Source organism: Biomphalaria glabrata, chromosome 2, assembly GCF_947242115.1.
Source record: "Biomphalaria glabrata chromosome 2, xgBioGlab47.1, whole genome shotgun sequence".
Classification (NCBI taxonomy): domain Eukaryota; kingdom Metazoa; phylum Mollusca; class Gastropoda; family Planorbidae; genus Biomphalaria; species Biomphalaria glabrata.
Genome location: NC_074712.1, coordinates 23,846,260 through 23,865,813, shown reverse-complemented (window position 1 = coordinate 23,865,813; position 19,554 = coordinate 23,846,260). Strand labels below are relative to the sequence as shown.

Here is a 19,554-nt window from a genome sequence, read left to right as displayed (position 1 = left end):
TGCACATCTAAATGAGGTTCATTATCATGTGAAACGGCTAGTCTGTGTTACAGCTATTCTCAACAAGTTTATTGTGGGGTATAAGACATTGAATCCTAATGCAGCCTAGTTCTATGACGACTGTACACACCCAACCATAAAGACAAAATAGGATCGTTACTGAACATATCAGAGATTTGTGTTCTTTGTGTCTTGGCCAGAGAAACGAGTCATTTTCAACAAGCGTTTCTAGTATATCACTTTTTCCTTTTAATATCACGAAAAACTTACTATTAATACCGGTATTTTTGTAAAATAAGTCATCTAACATAAACTTCTTTTAAAATGAAAATCCGGAACAATTTGATATTTCTAATTAAACTAAGGTGACGTATTGTTCAAGAATATTATGTGTAATATAAGTCAGTAGTGCAATTTCAATCAATCATTTGACGTAAGCCTAATCATTATTTTTTATAAAACAATATCCGGAACAACTTTATAGGTAATGAAATATAGAGATTTTCATTTAGGGTTTATAGTTAATTTATTTTTAAAATCCGAAGCAACTTATTTTTTATCATGAGTTTTTGCGACATTTAAGCAAGAAAATTAAATTTATCAGTAGTTAGAAGAGCAATACCAAACATTCGTTGGCATTGATTTGCTTGTCACAAAAACATCTGAAACAAGCAAATATAGATACTAAAATTGTTTAGATTTTGGAAGGAAAATTAAAGGTGAAATCAGATTTTCAATAACTTTTATCCTTTTCTTTTGCGACCCAAACGTGACGGACAGAAAGACCGACTGACAAAATCCTCAACAGTAAGCTACTTTTATCCTGATGGGAGAACTAAAAAATGAAATCTGATGATTAAAAACGTTTTGCGATAGCATGCATGTCTTCTTTTAATTTGAGAAGCTATTTGACCAGAAAGACACAGTTGATTACTATTTATATTTATTGTGAAAATATTTTTTTCATATTTTATAGATATATATGAATAAGTGATAAAGAAAATAAACAAAAATTATCTTTCATTGTTAACATATAGTTTACATAATCTCCCTTACATTTATGTGTTGTTTTAGAAGTGATATATTTTTATGAAAAAATCTCTTGCATAAATAATTTTATAAACATTACGGTTTGCTTTTAGAAAACAAAACGTAGCCTTTGCAACTAAACTTTGCAATCCACAACTCATGATGAAATTATACTTTTCATTTCTCTTCTAGTTTTCGAGATCTAAGTGTGACAGACGGATTCACAGACATTTTACACAAACCTAATAGCGACTTTTTCCCTTACGAGGGCCGCTATAAAAGTAAACAAGAATTGATTTAAAAATGTTAGTTCTATGTTTGATATTGATAAATTGTCGCTATGATCTTGTACAAAGTATATAAACTAACACGTATAGCGGATCCCTAAAAGTTTTCCATTTAAAATGTTAAAATACATGCCTTAAAAATAATTGCAAGTATAACATTATCGAAGAGAAAGTAAATTGTTCAAAATCTTTCTAGTATTGGGACCTTAAAGGCTTCATTGTGTAAGTAATGGAAATAAAGAGCACTAGTTATAAGGCCCATTATGACAATAAATCTATTTCTCCAAGAGAGAACTATATTTCGTTTTAGAGGTGTACACATAATCATTTTTAGAACCATCTATAAAAAAAAAAGGTTGTATCTGTTCCAGATTAACGGATATGTTTATTATTGATCTCTAAATGTGACCCTACAGATGTTACAATGCAATCTTGGTCACTGGAGCAAGCACAATGGAGCTGACATTTATGAACAATAGTCAGTCAGCAAACTTTTTCTTTTACACAGAAATAAAATGTTGCATCACGTTTTATATACAGGAACATAAAGAACATTCAAAATATTATTTAAAAAGATGAAAAACAGCAAAATACAAATACAAAAAGGAAATGAAAGTATTTTTTGACAAAATATAGGTAAAAACTTGGACCAAATCTTTAAGTTTCTAAGAATGTCAATTAGAAATTGTGAATATTATCATCCCGAAGAAACACACACACAAAATATTAAGAAAGACGATGCTTGAACAAGTACATAAACAACTGATAGCACATTGATGAACATCTGTTAACATTGATATATTAGCAGTACAGTGCAGTGGTCTTCAACGGAGGCGCTGTTGCCCCCTTTCAGGCGTTTTCGAGATTTTAGGGGGCGCTGGAAGCCAAAGGGGCAGTAGGGGGCGCTGGGTACTATAGTGGGCGGTAAGGGGGCGCTGGGCATAAAGCGGGAAAGAAGAAACTTGAGGTGCACTGAACAAAAGAAATTTTTTAAAATTCTTCAAAATTAAATCTGGCAAACTACATATAGACAAGTTCTAGTTAGCTTGGATCTTATTTAAGAACAGAAACAACGTTAGAAATGGAGTTCTTGAATCCCATTTTCTATTTTTAAATTCTTACTCTTTTGCTGTAATTGTGGGGCATCTAGTGTCCTTAGATCTTGCGGGCATAAACGTTTATGATTTGAGAAACAAACTAGTTAATAGGCGTTTTAGATTACAGTTTATTTTTCCTACATATGTTAATATATTGATGTGTAAATGTTAATTGGAAAAAACGTTAAAGCTAACATTCAAATCGAATAGTTTTACCTTTTTTTTAAAACAAAAAACATTGACAAAGTGTTGCTACGACAACTCGCTGGTATGTAATGTCATATTGTTAAGAGTTTTAGTGAATTGCCACTAGATAAAAAGTATTCCAATGTTCTACTTTGAATGACGGCATTTTCAGATGAGGTCATATGAAACCAAGTCGGCTGCACGAACATAGCAATATCCACAAATAATTTAAGAATATTCATGAACAATAATAAAAATCTACAATTAAAACAATATATAAAAAAAAAACGCAAAGCAGGATATGTTTTAGTGGCTTCTTAGATAATGCATAGCTTTTTTTAAAAAGTCTTATGATATTGTTTGAAAAGTGATTAAAATTAAAATTATTTTTTTTAAACATATTGTTACGAATCTCACTATCCAGACTCTCTGCAAACTGCACCACACACCACCAACTTAAAGAACTTGACGACTCAGGGCTCCAAAGTAACGTAACAGTTTAATGTCCAATAAATAACAGCCAATACTGAACAATTGGCAAAACGTACACTGTACAAATATCTCTCCGATAACACCGTAGACCCGTATCAACTCTTGCACTGGCCTCTCCGTCTCGTTCTGGGCTTGCACTGGGTTCAACAGTTTAGGACTGACTTCACACACTAGGCTCGTTGTGTTGGACTCGATCGAAGACCAAGATCAAGACGCCAGTCGTCTCAACTGTACTTGATAGTACTCCGCACTGAACCGTCGTAATGCTCCGTACAGAACCACACCGTTGAACTGTGCTGTAGTCAACCGTGTTCTAAACCTCTGACGTGAACCTCCTTTCTGCACCTTGCTGTATTGAACCCCTTTTCTCAGCTGTCTTGACTGCGACACCTTCGCTCTATATAGGGTCCCTACTGGCCTTCTAGAACCGAACAGAACGTCGCTCGACCATTCTGGGCGGTCAGATGACTACATCCCTCGTGACGCTCCTGAGCTCTGTTCTCGACGCCGATCCTTCTCGAACCGTCATGTTGACACTCGTCTCGGCTGACCGTCGTTCCTCATCACGGTTGACCTTTCGTCTAGCGCAGGCCTGGGGCGATTTGCGTCGGCTGACTACACACACACACCACTACAAACATCTGTGTCACCACCAGGTTCATAACAATATGTTACATAAAAAGACTTTTTTTCTATTTGTGATGAAATTTTCTTTCCAAATTGTCTAGTTATGTAGCTTATAAAGATATATAGGGAACCATCAGTGGTTGGACAATGGCTTCATAAGTAATATAGAATAAAGAAAATAGCTATTCACTATTCACCTTGTGAGTTATGTTACACAGGCAACATCTTAAGAAAAGTTAGTCTGCAATTTCATTTCTATTTGAATCTAATTATAAAAATTATAATTATAAATTTATAAAAGGCTGGAAAACTAGAAAATTAGTGGATGGTTGGAGATTCACAAGACGTATTAAGATGCAGTGCTTTATGCATCATGCCACTAGACTATCTGATAAAGCTGTCCTTTCCACCAACCGACAAAACATTCAATGCTTTCATCCCCTTCCCCCTTGGTGTCGTCCAACGACCCAAGACATACGTTTGAACCAAGTAGACCCAAATGCCACTAAGCTAAGTTTTTCATCTAACGACCATCAACTTCTAGCACTGTAGACCATTAATGCCTTCAAGCCCAGTGCGATTTTTGAATATACTGATGGGTCAGCATCAATAAGTTAGGTAGTAAGTAGATCTAGATTGAGAATAGATCTATTGCTCTACACCAGTGGTCTTCAACGGGGGCGATATCGCCCCCTAGGGTGCGTTTTCGAGATTTTGGGGGGCGCTGAGAGCCAAAGGGTCGTAAAGGGGGCGCTGGGCACAAAATGGGGCGGTAAGGGGGCGCTGGGTATAAAGGCGGAAAGAAAAAAACTAACGGTGCTCTGAAACAAAACAAATTTTAAAATTCTTCAACATTAAAGCTGGGAAACTAAATATAGACAAATTAAAGTTAACTTGCTTCTAATTTAAGAACAGAAACAGCGTTAGAAATTGAGTTCGGGAATCCCATTTTCTATTTTTAAATTCTTACTCTTTTGCAATTATTAGAGTGTATTTATTGTCCTTGGAATTCGCGCGTATAAACGTTTAAGATTTGATAAACAAAGTAGGTAATACGCCTTTTAGATTATAGTTTATTTTATCTACATATGTTAATATATTGATATGTAAATGTTAATTGCAAAAAACATTATAGGTAACATTTAATAGAATAATTTAACTTTTTTTAAAAACAAAAGAAATTGATAAAATGTTGTTACGAAAACTCACTGGTATGTCATGTAATATTTCTTTGAGATTTAGTGAATTGCCACTAGAAAAAAAGTAAGTTCTACTTTGATGGTATTTTCAGATGAGGTTATGAAACAAAGTCGGCTTCACGAACATATAGCGATATCCAAAAATAATTTACTATTCACATTGTGAGTTATGATACACACGAAAAGTTTAGCCCGCAATTTTATTTCTATTTGAATCTAATCATAAAACTGTAAATAAAATACAAACCCATGCCGAAAATAAGCGCATCTTTGTGAAACAAATGATGAAAAAGGTGTTAGACTCTTGTTGTAAACTGAAGTTCGCTGGATTTCGAAAGGGGTTTGTTAATTGTTATGGCTCGTTTTTTTAAGCTCTTAAATAATTTTTTTTTTGAGAAACGGGAAGATTCAACGGTTGGCGATGACTTAAAGCAGGCTAAAAAAAATAGTTTTACATGGTAGGCATCTAACACAAATGAATGAAACGAACCTCCGACTGCTCGGAAAGAGATTGACTTTTATTGATAATCTCATTTTCTCTTTTATCGAGATATTAAATCTATTTTAAAGAGTTTTACAATCTCACATAACTTGTTTGTTGACAAATGAATTACTGCCCAAGGACACCGATATATATGCCATTCACATAACAATGCTCTATGAAGAAATTAAGATTCGATACTAAAATTAAAAAAAAAATATATATATAAATTACAATTATTAAACATCTGTTACTGAGGTTGAAATTGAGTTGCATGAAAAAAATAGATTTACAAAACTATGTCTTCAGTAAAAAGAATGTAAACATAGGAGGCACACGGTGGCGCAAAATACAGCGGCCCCCAAAGATGTCAAGCACCTTGGCCCCCAAACGATGGAAATTCCTAGCCACGCCCCTGGAGGCACAACAGAGATGTGGCTGCATTGAAATGTTTCGGTAAAATCCCAAAGCTGTGGTCAAAATTGGAATTATGTTTTAGCTTTTCAACATACATGGGTAACCTAGATTTAGTGCGTAACAAAGTTAATGAATAAGCAAAGAAAGAGACTGGATGTACCCACTAGAGGAGACCTTCGCCTTGCCTTGGCTAATTTAAAGCTTGAAATTTCTAATATTGTCAGACTGCAGGAGGCACAAGGTTACCATTAGCTTAATATCATTTTGTAGTGAATTCAGCAATAATAATATTTATATTAAAAAATAAAACTAAATTTACAATTAAACCTAAATATTCAAAAATTTAAACGGAGAGCAATCTTAGGATTTTAAAGAAAGTCTTTACAATTAATTTTTGTGTGTAATCCCTGTAAATTATTTGACATAATTTTTGCATAATGATAATATTGGCTGTTTTTGCCTTTAATTCCGAAGATTACGGCTGAGTCCAGTGTTTCACATAACTACGCAAACCCAACTGCGACCTACATATTTTCCCAAATTTTATGCAGACAAAGCCGTTGCATGCTAGCTTTTCTTTGTGTATCAAATATTTGTCCCGCAGTTTTTGTAAGAGCTCTCGGACTGTTTCTCTCAGAGGCTATCTGCTGTCAGAGAATGCTGCCAGGTACCTTTCTCTATGCCAGTGAGAGAGAAATGGCGCCTGAATAAATCTTTATAGTGCTCACGGGGGAGGGGGGCACCTCTGTAACTCAGTCCTCCTAAAAGCTCGTCAGTCATAGGCCGAGGAGTTCACAACAATCGCCTTTGGCATGCGGTCGTCTCCCAAGCGGGATAAGTGTTATTGACAGCATAAAAATTAATAGATAGATGATATTTTGTTCAAATTTGCCTTCTCACGCTTCTTTATAACTGTTTTTCTTAGAGGGGGGCGCTGGCGGATTTTTTGAAAGAAAAAATTCGAAAAGGGGGCGGTAGGCCAAAAAAGGTTGAAGACCACTGCTCTACACTATTAGAATCTACATCTACATATGTTTCCGCATCTCCTGTAGCACAGCTGACAAAGCCGTTACAAATGCGTAGACCTCGTAAAACATTCAAACAAACATTGCACGTGTGATATCAATGTTTCAAAGCATCTATAATTATTGGACTTGATCTACAACTACTTCGAGTTCCTTGCTACATTAAATTTAGAGACCCTTTATGATAGAAGACTTAGAAGTAAAGTAGCAATTATACATAAAACACTAAACCATAATTTTCAAATACAACAACAAAACCTAATAAAATACTCAAAAAGGCACCTAGATAAAGGCACATTCCATACGCTTATACAAATGGATACAAATACTCCTTCTTTCCTAGTGCCACTAGAGAATGGAAATAGGAAAACTTCCCATTCTCAAATCAATTGAAACTTTGCACAATTTTTCATTGTCGATGACGACACGTGAATCCATCAGAAAATTAACCATTTATTTCATCAATTAGTCGTACGTAATTCATTTTGTATATGGAAAATGTTCGGACGAGACGTTTGAGTTTGAAAAGGCATCTCCCAGATTACCCCACCCGGTGTCCACTCAGTGATTGGACCATAGTGAATTGAGCATTGCTATAAGCTTTTAAGTTGCGCGAACCAAGTTCCATCCAAAATAAAAGTCAACCGAAATTACCATTAAGATGACAAATTCTTTAATTTGTTCCAAATAAAAACATAGTAATCTTTAATATAAGCCCAAAATACCTACCACTGACTGACTGACTGACTGACTGACTGACTGACTGATTCATTCATCAAGAAATCTCTTCAACTTTCCTACGACTCACATGAAATTTCGTTCACAGGTTCCTTTGACCTCATAGACACCCGCTTAGAACTGGTTAGGACAAATTCGGAAGATTTCTATCAAATCTTTGTATTTTATTTTCGGTATTTCATCAAAAGGCCGCAGTTTAAAGCATTTCACAAATACCAATTTTTTTTATAGCATTTTTTTGGCCACAGCATTAATAAGATACATCTAGAGTCCTTTTATATTCTTTGAGAGAGAAAAAGAGAGAAAGAGAGAGTAAAAAAATAATCCTAATACAAAGACAAATTTTACTATTATCATTTCGCTACATTCAAAAGGGATAAGATAAATGATGTCAATAAATAAGACCAAATTGATACCAAAATAAATGTAGAAAAGGGAAAGGAAATGTGGCATTCAATTGGGGCCTACAGAAAAAAACATTTTTTTTCTCTCGACCTGAAACTGATGGTATGAAGAAATGAACTAATATCGTGAAATGAACTAATATCGTGAAATGAATTAATATCGTGAAATGAATTAATATCGTACATTGCTTGCATTACGATTAAAGACTGCAAAAAAAAAAACCAAAACTAACCAAAAGGAGGGGGGGGTCAAGGTAGAAATATAAAATAGATAGAATTGAGAAACTGAAGAAAAGTCAAAAGAGCAAACGAAGGACTAATTTTTGTTTTTGGACGGTGGGGGGGGGGGGGGGAGAAGTGTATAAGTGAAAGGGATACTAGAATTAACGGGCCAAAAATATGTGTCGGGGGCGCATTATAAAGCGGGTCTTTCCAAATGAAGTCAAAAGTCTATGTCGGAGAATATACGACACGCAGGTTAAAAACAAAACAAAACGGAGGTTCCATAATAAACCGTATAAAGCCAGGGTAGAAATCAACGTGTGTACTGCTAGCTATTGAGTGGAGACAAATCCTTCTGTCCTATTTCAACACTAGTCAGCAATACAGTGAATCGTTATTCAATGATTTACAATGAACAAATAGTTTTAAAAGCTTTAAGCAAAGGTTGATTTTAAGCCTGATCGTGACAACGATGCTATATTGAACAGACATGCTGAACTTAGTTTAGGTGTAGTTTATTGACGTGCAACTAGCTCCAGATATGTAGAAGAAATGTGTTGCTAAAAATAGAAACCTTTTAGCTGTGTACAACACTCTCCAATGTTTGTAAAAGCTCACCTCTTCACTCACCACCAGAAGCTTAGACAATCAATAGTCGTGTGTTGATCAATCGACTGGTTCCAAGTCTGGAGACTAGCTGACTTGGAGGAAGCCAGGACATTCGTGATGTGTTGTGTACATGTGTTTACTTTGGATTACTTGATGTGCCCCCCCCCTATCTATGTCACTGACAAGTAAAGCTTCGTCGTTCATTTGCTGACCACATAAATATAGTGTAATGAATGGATGGCTTGGTGTTTACTTTTAAAGCCAACATTTATATACTGAATGTTCTTAAGGAAAGATTTTTAACACTATGTGCAATATTATAGTTCCAATAGTATTGTTTTCTTTATGTTTCACACTCTAGTGATTGCTTTTCTCTAGCAACTTTGCATTGACTCAAACCAAGAAATAAACAATACAAAAAAAATATTTCTTATTTAAAAAGTAAAATTGCAACGGTTTAGCTCTCTTTCTGCTGTATAAAACAAAATTAATTACTTAGTACTAATTGATTAACTAATTGGTTAATTTTTGGATTGATTAGTGTATTGTCATCGACTATGAATAATTATACGAATTTCCACTTGAACTGAGAATGGGAAGTGGGAGAAAAAACGTGTCGAAATTTAATAAGATGAAATCAATATATACACCTCTCATTAAGTAGTATTTATTCCCGTTATTTCAATATCAAACAAAATAGTTAATCACCAATAATCAATTAATTAATTGGTAATTTTTTTTATTGAGTCATGTCTTATCAGGTTCAATAAATAATTATGCAAAGTTTCAACTTGATCCGAGAATGGGAAATGGGAGAAAAAAACAAGTTCAAACTTTTTACCTGACAGATAGACAAAATAAACAGACAGACAGAGAGATTTGATATAAGCTTTGTAAAAAGAAGCTCTTTAAAATGTTTGTATTTTGTTCAAATATGTAAAACGTCTGTATATTATTTAAAGAAATCGATACAGTTCGACAAATCTTGATTAAAACTTCAAACTAGATTGTTGCTGAGACAATAGAATCAGTTGCCTAACTGACATACAGACATACAGTTGCCTAACTGACATACAGACATACAGTTGCCTAACTGACATACAGACATACAGTTGCCTAACTGACATACAGACATACAGTTGTCTAACTGACATACAGACATACAGTTGCCTAACTGACATACAGACATACAGTTGCCTAACTGACAGACAGACATACAGTTGCCTAACTGACAGACAGACATACAGTTGCCTAACTGACAGACAGACATACAGTTGCCTAACTGACAGACAGACATACAGTTGCCTAACTGACAGACAGACATACAGTTGCCTAACTGACAGACAGACATACAGTTGCCTAACTGACAGACAGACATACAGTTGCCTAACTGACAGACAGACATACAGTTGCCTAACTGACAGACAGACATACAGTTGCCTAACTGACATACAGACATACAGTTGCCTAACTGACAGACAGACATACAGTTGCCTAACTGACAGACAGACATACAGTTGCCTAACTGACATACAGACATACAGTTGCCTAACTGACATACAGACATACAGTTGCCTGACATACAGACATACAGTTGCCTAACTGACATACAGACATACAGTTGTCTAACTGACATACAGACATACAGTTGTCAACTGATTGTCGAGTCTCTTATACAATTTGTTTATCACAATTTAGCAAATAGTTTTATACTGAAATATAAGAAACAATTTCAATACTGTCATGCATTCAATATTATATCTTAAAGAGGTTCTTACATTTTATTGTCATGTATGTAACTTTCGTAAAATACACTAAGTGGGGGCAAAGTTGCTTTAAAAAGATTTATAAACCTAGCATTAAAAAGCGTACAATAATAAAACGGTCTTAAAAATCTGAAGTTTTCTTTTCTGGATTTCAAACATATCTATAACTTCTTTCATCAAAGGTATTAATTTCTAGTGCAAAGATGTCAAAATGAGAATTTGTTTTTCTTTACTTCACCAGTTATAGCCATGTTGATATTTAATGCTGGCTGAATTTAGGACTGGCCTCCATACACAGTAGCAAATGGGCTTCCATCCTCAAGATTCTACTATCGGATATATCGGATGAATTTCAAATCGCTTGACCTTGAGTTTAAAAACGATCATGGAAAGTATATTATTTTAGTTTCTTAAAAATCGTTGTTTAAACAAGTGTGCAGTCTGTTTGATCTTCACTGCAATGGAAAAAGAGCAGAGAAATGTTACATTTTTGTGGAAAGCCTTGCTGAAGAGGTGGCGAGAAACTAAGAACGAGTGTCTTCAACGAGAGATGGAAGTTTCTACAGTGACCAGTTTTCTGTCTCGGTTGGCTTCTACACAAAAAATGAGGTAAAAGTTTTTTTGTATTTCACTTTCTCTCCTTTGGTTTCAGGAAGGAAATAAAGTAGGATAGGAACATTCACTTTCAAAATTGTCTATGTTATTACTTGGATGGTCAATAATTTGATAGCAAAAGATGTGAAACAAATTTAACCGGGCTCACAGTGAAACAAGTGTAACTAGGTTCACAGTAAAACAAAATGTAATTAGGTTCACAGTGAAACAAAAGGTAATTAGGTTCACAGTGAAACAAAAGGTAATTAGGTTCACAGTGAAACAAGTCAACTAGGTTCACATTAAAACTAATTAACTAGGTTCACAGTGAAACAAATCTAACTAGGTTCACAGTGAAACAAATGTACTAGCTTATATATAGTATTTTCAGGAGAAATAATAATTGACGTATATGTTTGACTATAATGGATTGACCTATTCAATCCCAAGACGCACCATCTCTAATAAACCAGAGAAGGTATGAAAAAAAAAAGATCTAAGACCTAGTGGAAAGATGGAGAGAGAGAAAACTAAAAGACTTTTAAATTGGATTAGTGGTCACATAAGGACTTGGTGTCTGCAATGGAAATACTAGGTCAGTGGCGTCACCTTTCTAAAAAGTCCTACTTGAAAGATAAAACTGCGTCTTTTATTTAAAACATTTTAATTGTTGAAACATTGTCATTTTGCTTGGTTTATTCTGAATAATGAATTTATAACCTAAATGAAACTACCATTTTTTATCCCTTTAAAGATTAATTGACTGTCCCCCCCCCCCGCGTTCCCAGTTTAGGAACCGCTGGGCTAGTTTGAGATCTGGTTTACATTCAAGTCTACTAATGTTATAAGTAAAACGAATGCATGAATTCATGATTAAAAAAATATTATGAATAGAGCTAAAAATAGGTAATTGACCTGAATTCAAAGTTTTATGAAAACATTGTCGAACAAATGTAGACCTATGTAAAAATGCTTTAGAAAAAAAAATTTGAATGTTAATTTGATTAAAAAATGAAATGAATGAACTATAATTAATATGTTCATATGTTTAATTATAAAACTATTTTTGCGAAGAGAAGTTCTATCATCTTAGAGTTTTAGACCTAGATGTGTGACATTTCGCGTAATGTCTAATGAAATAATGTTCGTCAGGAATTCTAAATTCGCAGATATAAGGAACGAATCCTATACTCTTAAGCGAGCAATTTATGTAAAAATGCATAGTTTCTAAAATTAGATCTAGATCTAGATCCTTTCGATCTTTTCATGTAAATATGGTAAACATAGCCTAGATCGATGAAGTTATAATGCTTTCATAGAGTTGGAAAACTTATTTTTTGAGGGTCTTAAGTTTGTTTTAGGGCTACAATACATACACTACGGTCTAAGTTAGCACCCAAGGAACATTTCTGCCAAGTTTTATCAAGATTGGTCAAACGGTTTTGATTTCTACTCGTAACATGCATCCATCCATCCATCCATCCATCCATCCTTCCATACATACATACATACATACATACATACATAGGCCTTACTTTCTACTTTATAATATATATATATATATATATATATATATATATATATATATATATATATATATATATATTAATTTCTTAGCAAACTTGTTCGAGCAAAGACCTTACCATCGATTGATTTGTCTGATTTGATATCACCTGAAGAGTTTTTACATCACGGCATTCATGTAGCAGTGACATCATCTGAAGGTAGACCAATTCAAAATAAGGCTATAGACAAGAAAATCAATTTGAGAAAAATGTCTTATCCTGAATCAACCTTGGCATTTATACGACAATTTGGAACGGGCATAACAATACGTTTAAATGGTAAGTTACGTTGTAGATACCTTTTTTAACTGTCAGGTCCAATAGATCTGATAAAAACAACAACATCAAGACAGAAAAATAAAAATAAAATCTGCTTTTCTACATTCAGGGGCTGCTAAAAAGAATTTAAAAATCTATGAGAGTAATGGTAATTGAATATCAATTTTATTAGGGTTTTCCAACTGTACTTTCATGATAAAAATATATGGAAATTTTTTCTATTAGACTAGGCTTAAATCATCTGGTATGTTAACTGAAAATACATAGGAGAGATGTTCTATTCAGGCTCTTATGTTAACTGAAAATACATAGGAGATATTGTTCTATTTAGGCTGGTATGTTAACTGAAAATACATAGGAGAGATGTTCTATTTAGGCAGGTATGTTAACTGAAAATACATAGGAGATATTGTTCTATTCAGGCTGGTATGTTAACTGAAAATACATAGGAGGTATTGTTCTATTCAGGCTGGTATCTTAACTGAAAATACATAGGAGAGATGTTCTATTTAGGCTGGTATGTTAACTGAAAATACATAGGAGAGATGTTCTATTCAGGCTGGTATGTTAACTGAAAATACATAGGAGAGATGTTCTATTCAGGCTGGTATGTTAACTGAAAATACATAGGAGAGATGTTCTATTCAGGCTGGTATGTTAACTGAAAATACATAGGAGAGATGTTCTATTTAGGCTGGTATGTTAACTGAAAATACATAGGAGAGATGTTCTATTCAGGCTGGTATGTTAACTGAAAATACATAGGAGAGATGTTCTATTCAGGCTGGTATATTAACTGAAAATACATAGGAGAGATGTTCTATTCAGGCTGGTATGTTAACTGAAAATACATAGGAGAGATGTTCTATTCAGGCTGGTATGTTAACTGAAAATACATAGGAGAGATGTTCTATTCAGGCTGGTATGTTAACTGAAAATACATAGGAGAGATGTTCTATTCAGGCTGGTATGTTAACTGAAAATACATAGGAGAGATGTTCTATTTAGGCTGGTATGTTAACTGAAAATACATAGGAGAGATGTTCTATTCAGGCTGGTATGTTAACTGAAAATACATAGGAGATATTGTTCTATTCAGGCTGGTATGTTAACTGAAAATACATAGGAGGTATTGTTCTATTCAGGCTGGTATGTTAACTGAAAATACATAGGAGAGATGTTCTATTTAGGCTGGTATGTTAACTGAAAATACATAGGAGAGATGTTCTATTCAGGCTGGTATGTTAACTGAAAATACATAGGAGAGATGTTCTATTTAGGCTGGTATGTTAACTGAAAATACATAGGAGAGATGTTCTATTCAGGCTGGTATGTTAACTGAAAATACATAGGAGAGATGTTCTATTCAGGCTGGTATGTTAACTGAAAATACATAGGAGAGATGTTCTATTCAGGCTGGTATGTTAACTGAAAATACATAGGAGAGATGTTCTATTCAGGCTGGTATGTTAACTGAAAATACATAGGAGAGATGTTCTATTCAGGCTGGTATGTTAACTGAAAATACATAGGAGAGATGTTCTATTCAGGCTGGTATGTTAACTGAAAATACATAGGAGAGATGTTCTATTCAGGCTGGTATGTTAACTGAAAATACATAGGAGGTATTGTTCTATTCAGGCAGGTATGTTAACTGAAAATACATAGGAGAGATGTTCTATTCAGGCTGGTATGTTAACTGAAAATACATAGGAGAGATGTTCTATTCAGGCTGGTATGTTAACTGAAAATACATAGGAGAGATGTTCTATTCAGGCTGGTATGTTAACTGAAAATACATAGGAGAGATGTTCTATTCAGGCTGGTATGTTAACTGCTTCGCTTCCTTGAATCACAAAGGTGTAGAGTCGGCACGTCTAAAAGGAAGTCATCAAGTACCCCCCCTAGTAATTCAACGTGCTGAATTAAATGTACGTAAAAGTAAAAAAAAAAGGTAAAATAAACACACCTCTTACCAAAAACATTATATATCATGCTTTAAGTTTTTATGTAATGTATTTTGTTCTTCAATATTTTAGACTTGTGTGCATTTGCTATAAGAGCAGATTTTTTTTCTAGAGAAAACCAACAAACTTTTCAAAGCTAAGAAAACCTTGCGACTAAGAAGTAATAGTGAAGAAAGACGGAGAAAAACAAGACGAAAGTCGGATTCCACACAAGGTAAACCCAATAGATTCCACACAAGGTAAACCCAATATATTCCACACAAGGTAAACCCAATAGATTCCACACAAGCTAAACCCAATAGATTCCACACAAGGTAAACCCAATAGATTCCACACAGGATAAACCCAATAGATTCCACACAAGGTAAACCCAATAGATTCCACACAAGGTAAACCCAATATATTCCACACAAGGTAAACCCAATAGATTCCACACAAGGTAAACCCAATATATTCCACACAAGGTAAACCCAATATATTCCACACAAGGTAAACCCAATAGATTCCACACAAGGTAAACCCAATAGATTCCACACAAGGTAAACCCAATAGATTCCACACAAGGTAAACCCAATAGATTCCACACAAGGTAAACCCAATAGATTCCACACAAGGTAAACCCAATAGATTTCACTAAAGGTAAACCCAATATATTCCACACAAGGTAAACCCAATATATTCCACACAAGGTAAACCCAATAGATTCCACACAAGGTAAAACCAATAGATTCCACACAAGGTAAACCCAATAGATTCCACACAAGGTAAACCCAATAGATTCCACACAAGGTAAACCCAATATATTCCACACAAGGTAAACCCAATAGATTCCACACAAGGTAAACTGTTGATGGTCTATTTTGTTGATGAGTATATATATGTTACTGGTGCATGCGAGTCCACATCTGTTGATGGTCTATTTTGTTGATGAGTATATATATGTTACTGGTGCATGCGAGTCCATATGACACAACAACAGAATGAATCAAGAATATACTTAATAACGCAGGCTGATAACTTCAACAATTTAATAAACAATAAAAAGGGCACAGTCCTCTGTCGTCGCTAGCCTAGCGTCGTCCTCTTAGGCGTCTTGTCCGTTATTCTTCTTGTTCATAATCCTACTCTGTTCTTACTCGTCACATTACTTAGGAAAAACCCGATTCACATCAACTTCTACGCATCTTGTGTCATTACAAAACCCAATAGATTCCACACAAGGTAAACCCAATAGATTCCACACAAGGTAAACCCAATAGATTCCACACAAGGTAAACCCAATAGATTCCACACAAGGTAAACCCAATAGATTCCACACAAGGTAAACCCAATAGATTCCACACAAGGTAAACCCAATAGATTCCACACAAGGTAAACCCAATAGATTCCACACAAGGTAAACCCAATAGATTTCACTAAAGGTAAACCCAATATATTCCACACAAGGTAAACCCAATATATTCCACACAAGGTAAACCCAATAGATTCCACACAAGGTAAATCCAATAGATTCCACACAAGGTAAACCCAATAGATTCCACACAAGGTAAACCCAATAGATTCCACACAAGGTAAACCCAATAGATTCCACAGCCGTGCCATCTTAAACTATAGAAAGTTTTTCTTTCACTTTATTTTCTATAGTTTTAGTCGCTTCCGCGGTGTCTAATGCAACTAACCAAACTGAGGTAACACTCAACGAAATCCACTAACACCTGCGAAAGGCTGAACAAGCATTATAACTTAGTCGACGCTGATACTGGATGTCGAACAAGAAGTTTACAAACAATTATGTCAGCTAACTCTACGTTCATAACAAGCTTTTTATTTCTAGGGCGTCATGGAAGTAGTCTGTTTACGTAGGCTGATTTTTCGTTCTACTTAAAACCTATCCTTAGTCTCACTAGTCACGTCATTGTCTCTAAATAAAAACTTCCCCTATTTCTGAAACAAAGAACTAATTCCTAATCGTGCCATAACATAAGCATTATTCAAAAGTGAAGTCTGTTGGAGATTTACACTGTCAATTAAACAATGTCAAGGACACAAAATTGTACTTTAAGTTGCAAAATAAATAAAAACTGCAAACGTATGGACGATATTAAAGTTAACAATTCTTTTAAAATGTGGATTTATATATATTGTATTAAATTGTAATAAATTGCCAGCTAAATAAACTATCACCCTGAGCGATCTTTTCCCTTTACAACTTCTTGTGTGACTCAAGAGGTCAATCCTTGATACACAGCTGCGGACAGAGGTTGGGCATAGGTAATCACCAGGCGCCGTTGCATTTTCACCCTTCTTTCTAATACTGTTTTGTATGGCATGTGCAATCCCGGACCCATCCTTTATGCTCCTTCTCCATGTGGATCTATCCAGTGCCACCTCTTCCCAGCTGCTAGTGTAGATTTAGAAGAGCTTTTGCATACATCCGTATACCGTAAAAGTGGTCGACCAACGACTCGAATGCCTTCTGTTAGATCGCCATAGAGAATGTCTTGTGGAAGTCGACCTACTGGCATTCTATGAACGTGGCCAAGCAAGCCAAGGCGACTGCTGCTGATAACATGGCGGATGTCCTGGCATCCTGTTCTTCGTAGCACTTCCTCATCGGTTATTTTATCTTGCCACATAATTTTAAAGATCCGCCTTAGGCATCGGAGGTGGAAGACATTCAGCATTTCTTTCTGCCATGAGTAGATTAACCATGCTTTACTTACGTATAGTAAAGTGCTCATCACACAGGTCCAGTAGAAAAAGGCTTTAGTATTGTTAGTCAGCAAGATGTTGTCCCACACTCTTTTCTGTAGCCGTGACATGGTACCCATTGCTTTGGCTATACTGTTGTTAAGGTCTTTATCCAATAGAGCATCGTAAGATATGATGGAGCTAAGATAGAAGAAAATTACAAAGAGAGTTTGTGTTATCATACAAACTCAGAGGCGGCCCTCGTCGGAGTCGGATCCCTGTCGGATCCACCTATTCGCAAGGAATATTTAAGACGTGATTTTCTTTTGATTGTCAAAAGTAATAATGTTTCAAAGATTCATTTGGTGTTGTAAAAAAAAACGTTTTTTTTCTGTAAAATGTTTTACATGTTTCGGATGTTCCTTCATAGTGAAAGATAATTTACTTCCTTTATCCGAACCTCCCGCAGGACGACGGGGGATGGCAGCGAGCAGAGTATGAACCCGAGATAATCAGTCAAGCGCGCTAACTGCACGACCAGGCATTGCTGTTAATAACAAAGTAAAAGCCTATTATTGTCACGGCATGACAACTACCGGATATGTACAATATGTCAGATGAGCAATTTCACATAATCTTTTGGTATTGATTTCTAATTGAAAAACAAAAGAAAAGAACAAGGCATCGAGTTTGTACTTCGGCAACGTCTGCTTGATGTCTCAGCAATTACCAACAGAGCTATTGGTATTTTCATTTAAATGAAACTAGAATGAGAATGTAGATCTACCTAAGCTCTAAATCAAACTTCTGACTTAACACTTTTAAGATCTATATCTACTAGATCTAGATCTAAAATATTAATTTGGAATAATACACTTTAAGTCTAGAAATTGAAATTATGCATCTTGATCTAGTCTATATCATTTTAACTAGCCCTAGAAATTCTAGATCTAGAATCTACATTAATTTTAATTAGAATAAAAATCTAAATCTAGTTTTAAAAATCTAGGTTGAGTGTTAAAATTCTAGCTCTAATGTAAAAAATCTAGATAAGATCTAAATCTAGCTAGTATGTCTTTTTTTTACTACGACAATTTGACGAGGTTTAATAAACGTTAATGCACCGAGTTCTTTTAACATTTCATTTCAAGAATTAATTTCATATGACGTCAAAGGAAAAAAAATTCCATTACGTCACTAAGGTCTAGTTAGACTAAATATGTGTGTGTGTGTGTATACGTAGGCCTATATATATATATACTAGACATATGTTACCCGCGACCCGCGGGTCTTTCTTTGCGCATTAATGTCGATATAGTCACAATTAAACGAAATAATGTAATAAGTAAAGCGAATGTGTCAATGTAAAAATAGTGTGAATGAAGCTATCAAATAAAAATAGCTTATAGGCTTAAATCCATTTTTTCAAATTAAAACATTTGCTTGTAGGCCTACATATATTTGATTAAAATTTCAGATGAATAGACTTAATTTTGTATGTTCATGTGTTAAAGTATAAAGTAGATCTTGAGGTAGACATAGATCTAAATCTACACTAATCTAGAGTTAAAAATTGGCTTTTATAGAGTTCATTCTGAGTTGCGCATGCGTGACCTTTTTTCATGAATGAATATAGGCCTATCTCAACACGGCTACGCAACTTTAGCGAACAGCGAACGAATGTATTAAAAATGCTTTAGGAAAAACAAATTTGAATGTTAAATTGATTAAAATATCAAAAGAATGGACAATAATGAGTATGTTTATGTGTTAAAGCACAAAATTATCTTTGCGAAAAGAAGTTTTATCATCTTAGAGTTCAATAAGAGTTTTAGACCTAGACCTAGGAATAGACTCAGTAGAAAGATGTATTAATGTG

The 19,554-nt window shown here is 34.7% G+C and overlaps 1 protein-coding gene across 3 annotated transcripts in view; it reads left to right on the top strand.

The window, feature by feature from the left end:
• Positions 1-8,850: 8,850 nt before the first annotated feature.
• The window catches only part of LOC106052483 (ankyrin repeat and fibronectin type-III domain-containing protein 1-like), a 76,292-nt gene continuing 65,588 nt past the window's right edge, over positions 8,851-19,554 (top strand). The window contains exons 1-4 of one of the 3 annotated variants that reach the window (XM_056019700.1): positions 8,851-8,998; positions 10,821-11,188; positions 12,791-13,017; positions 15,097-15,198. In XM_056019700.1, the coding sequence (XP_055875675.1) occupies positions 11,040-11,188; positions 12,791-13,017; positions 15,097-15,198 (478 nt within the window). In that variant the 5' untranslated portion in view covers positions 8,851-8,998; positions 10,821-11,039. Of the gene's footprint in view, positions 9,040-10,820; positions 11,189-12,790; positions 13,018-15,096; positions 15,199-19,554 lie in introns of all 3 variants that reach the window. The other 2 variants (XM_056019701.1, XM_056019703.1) reach the window with 2 other exon arrangements.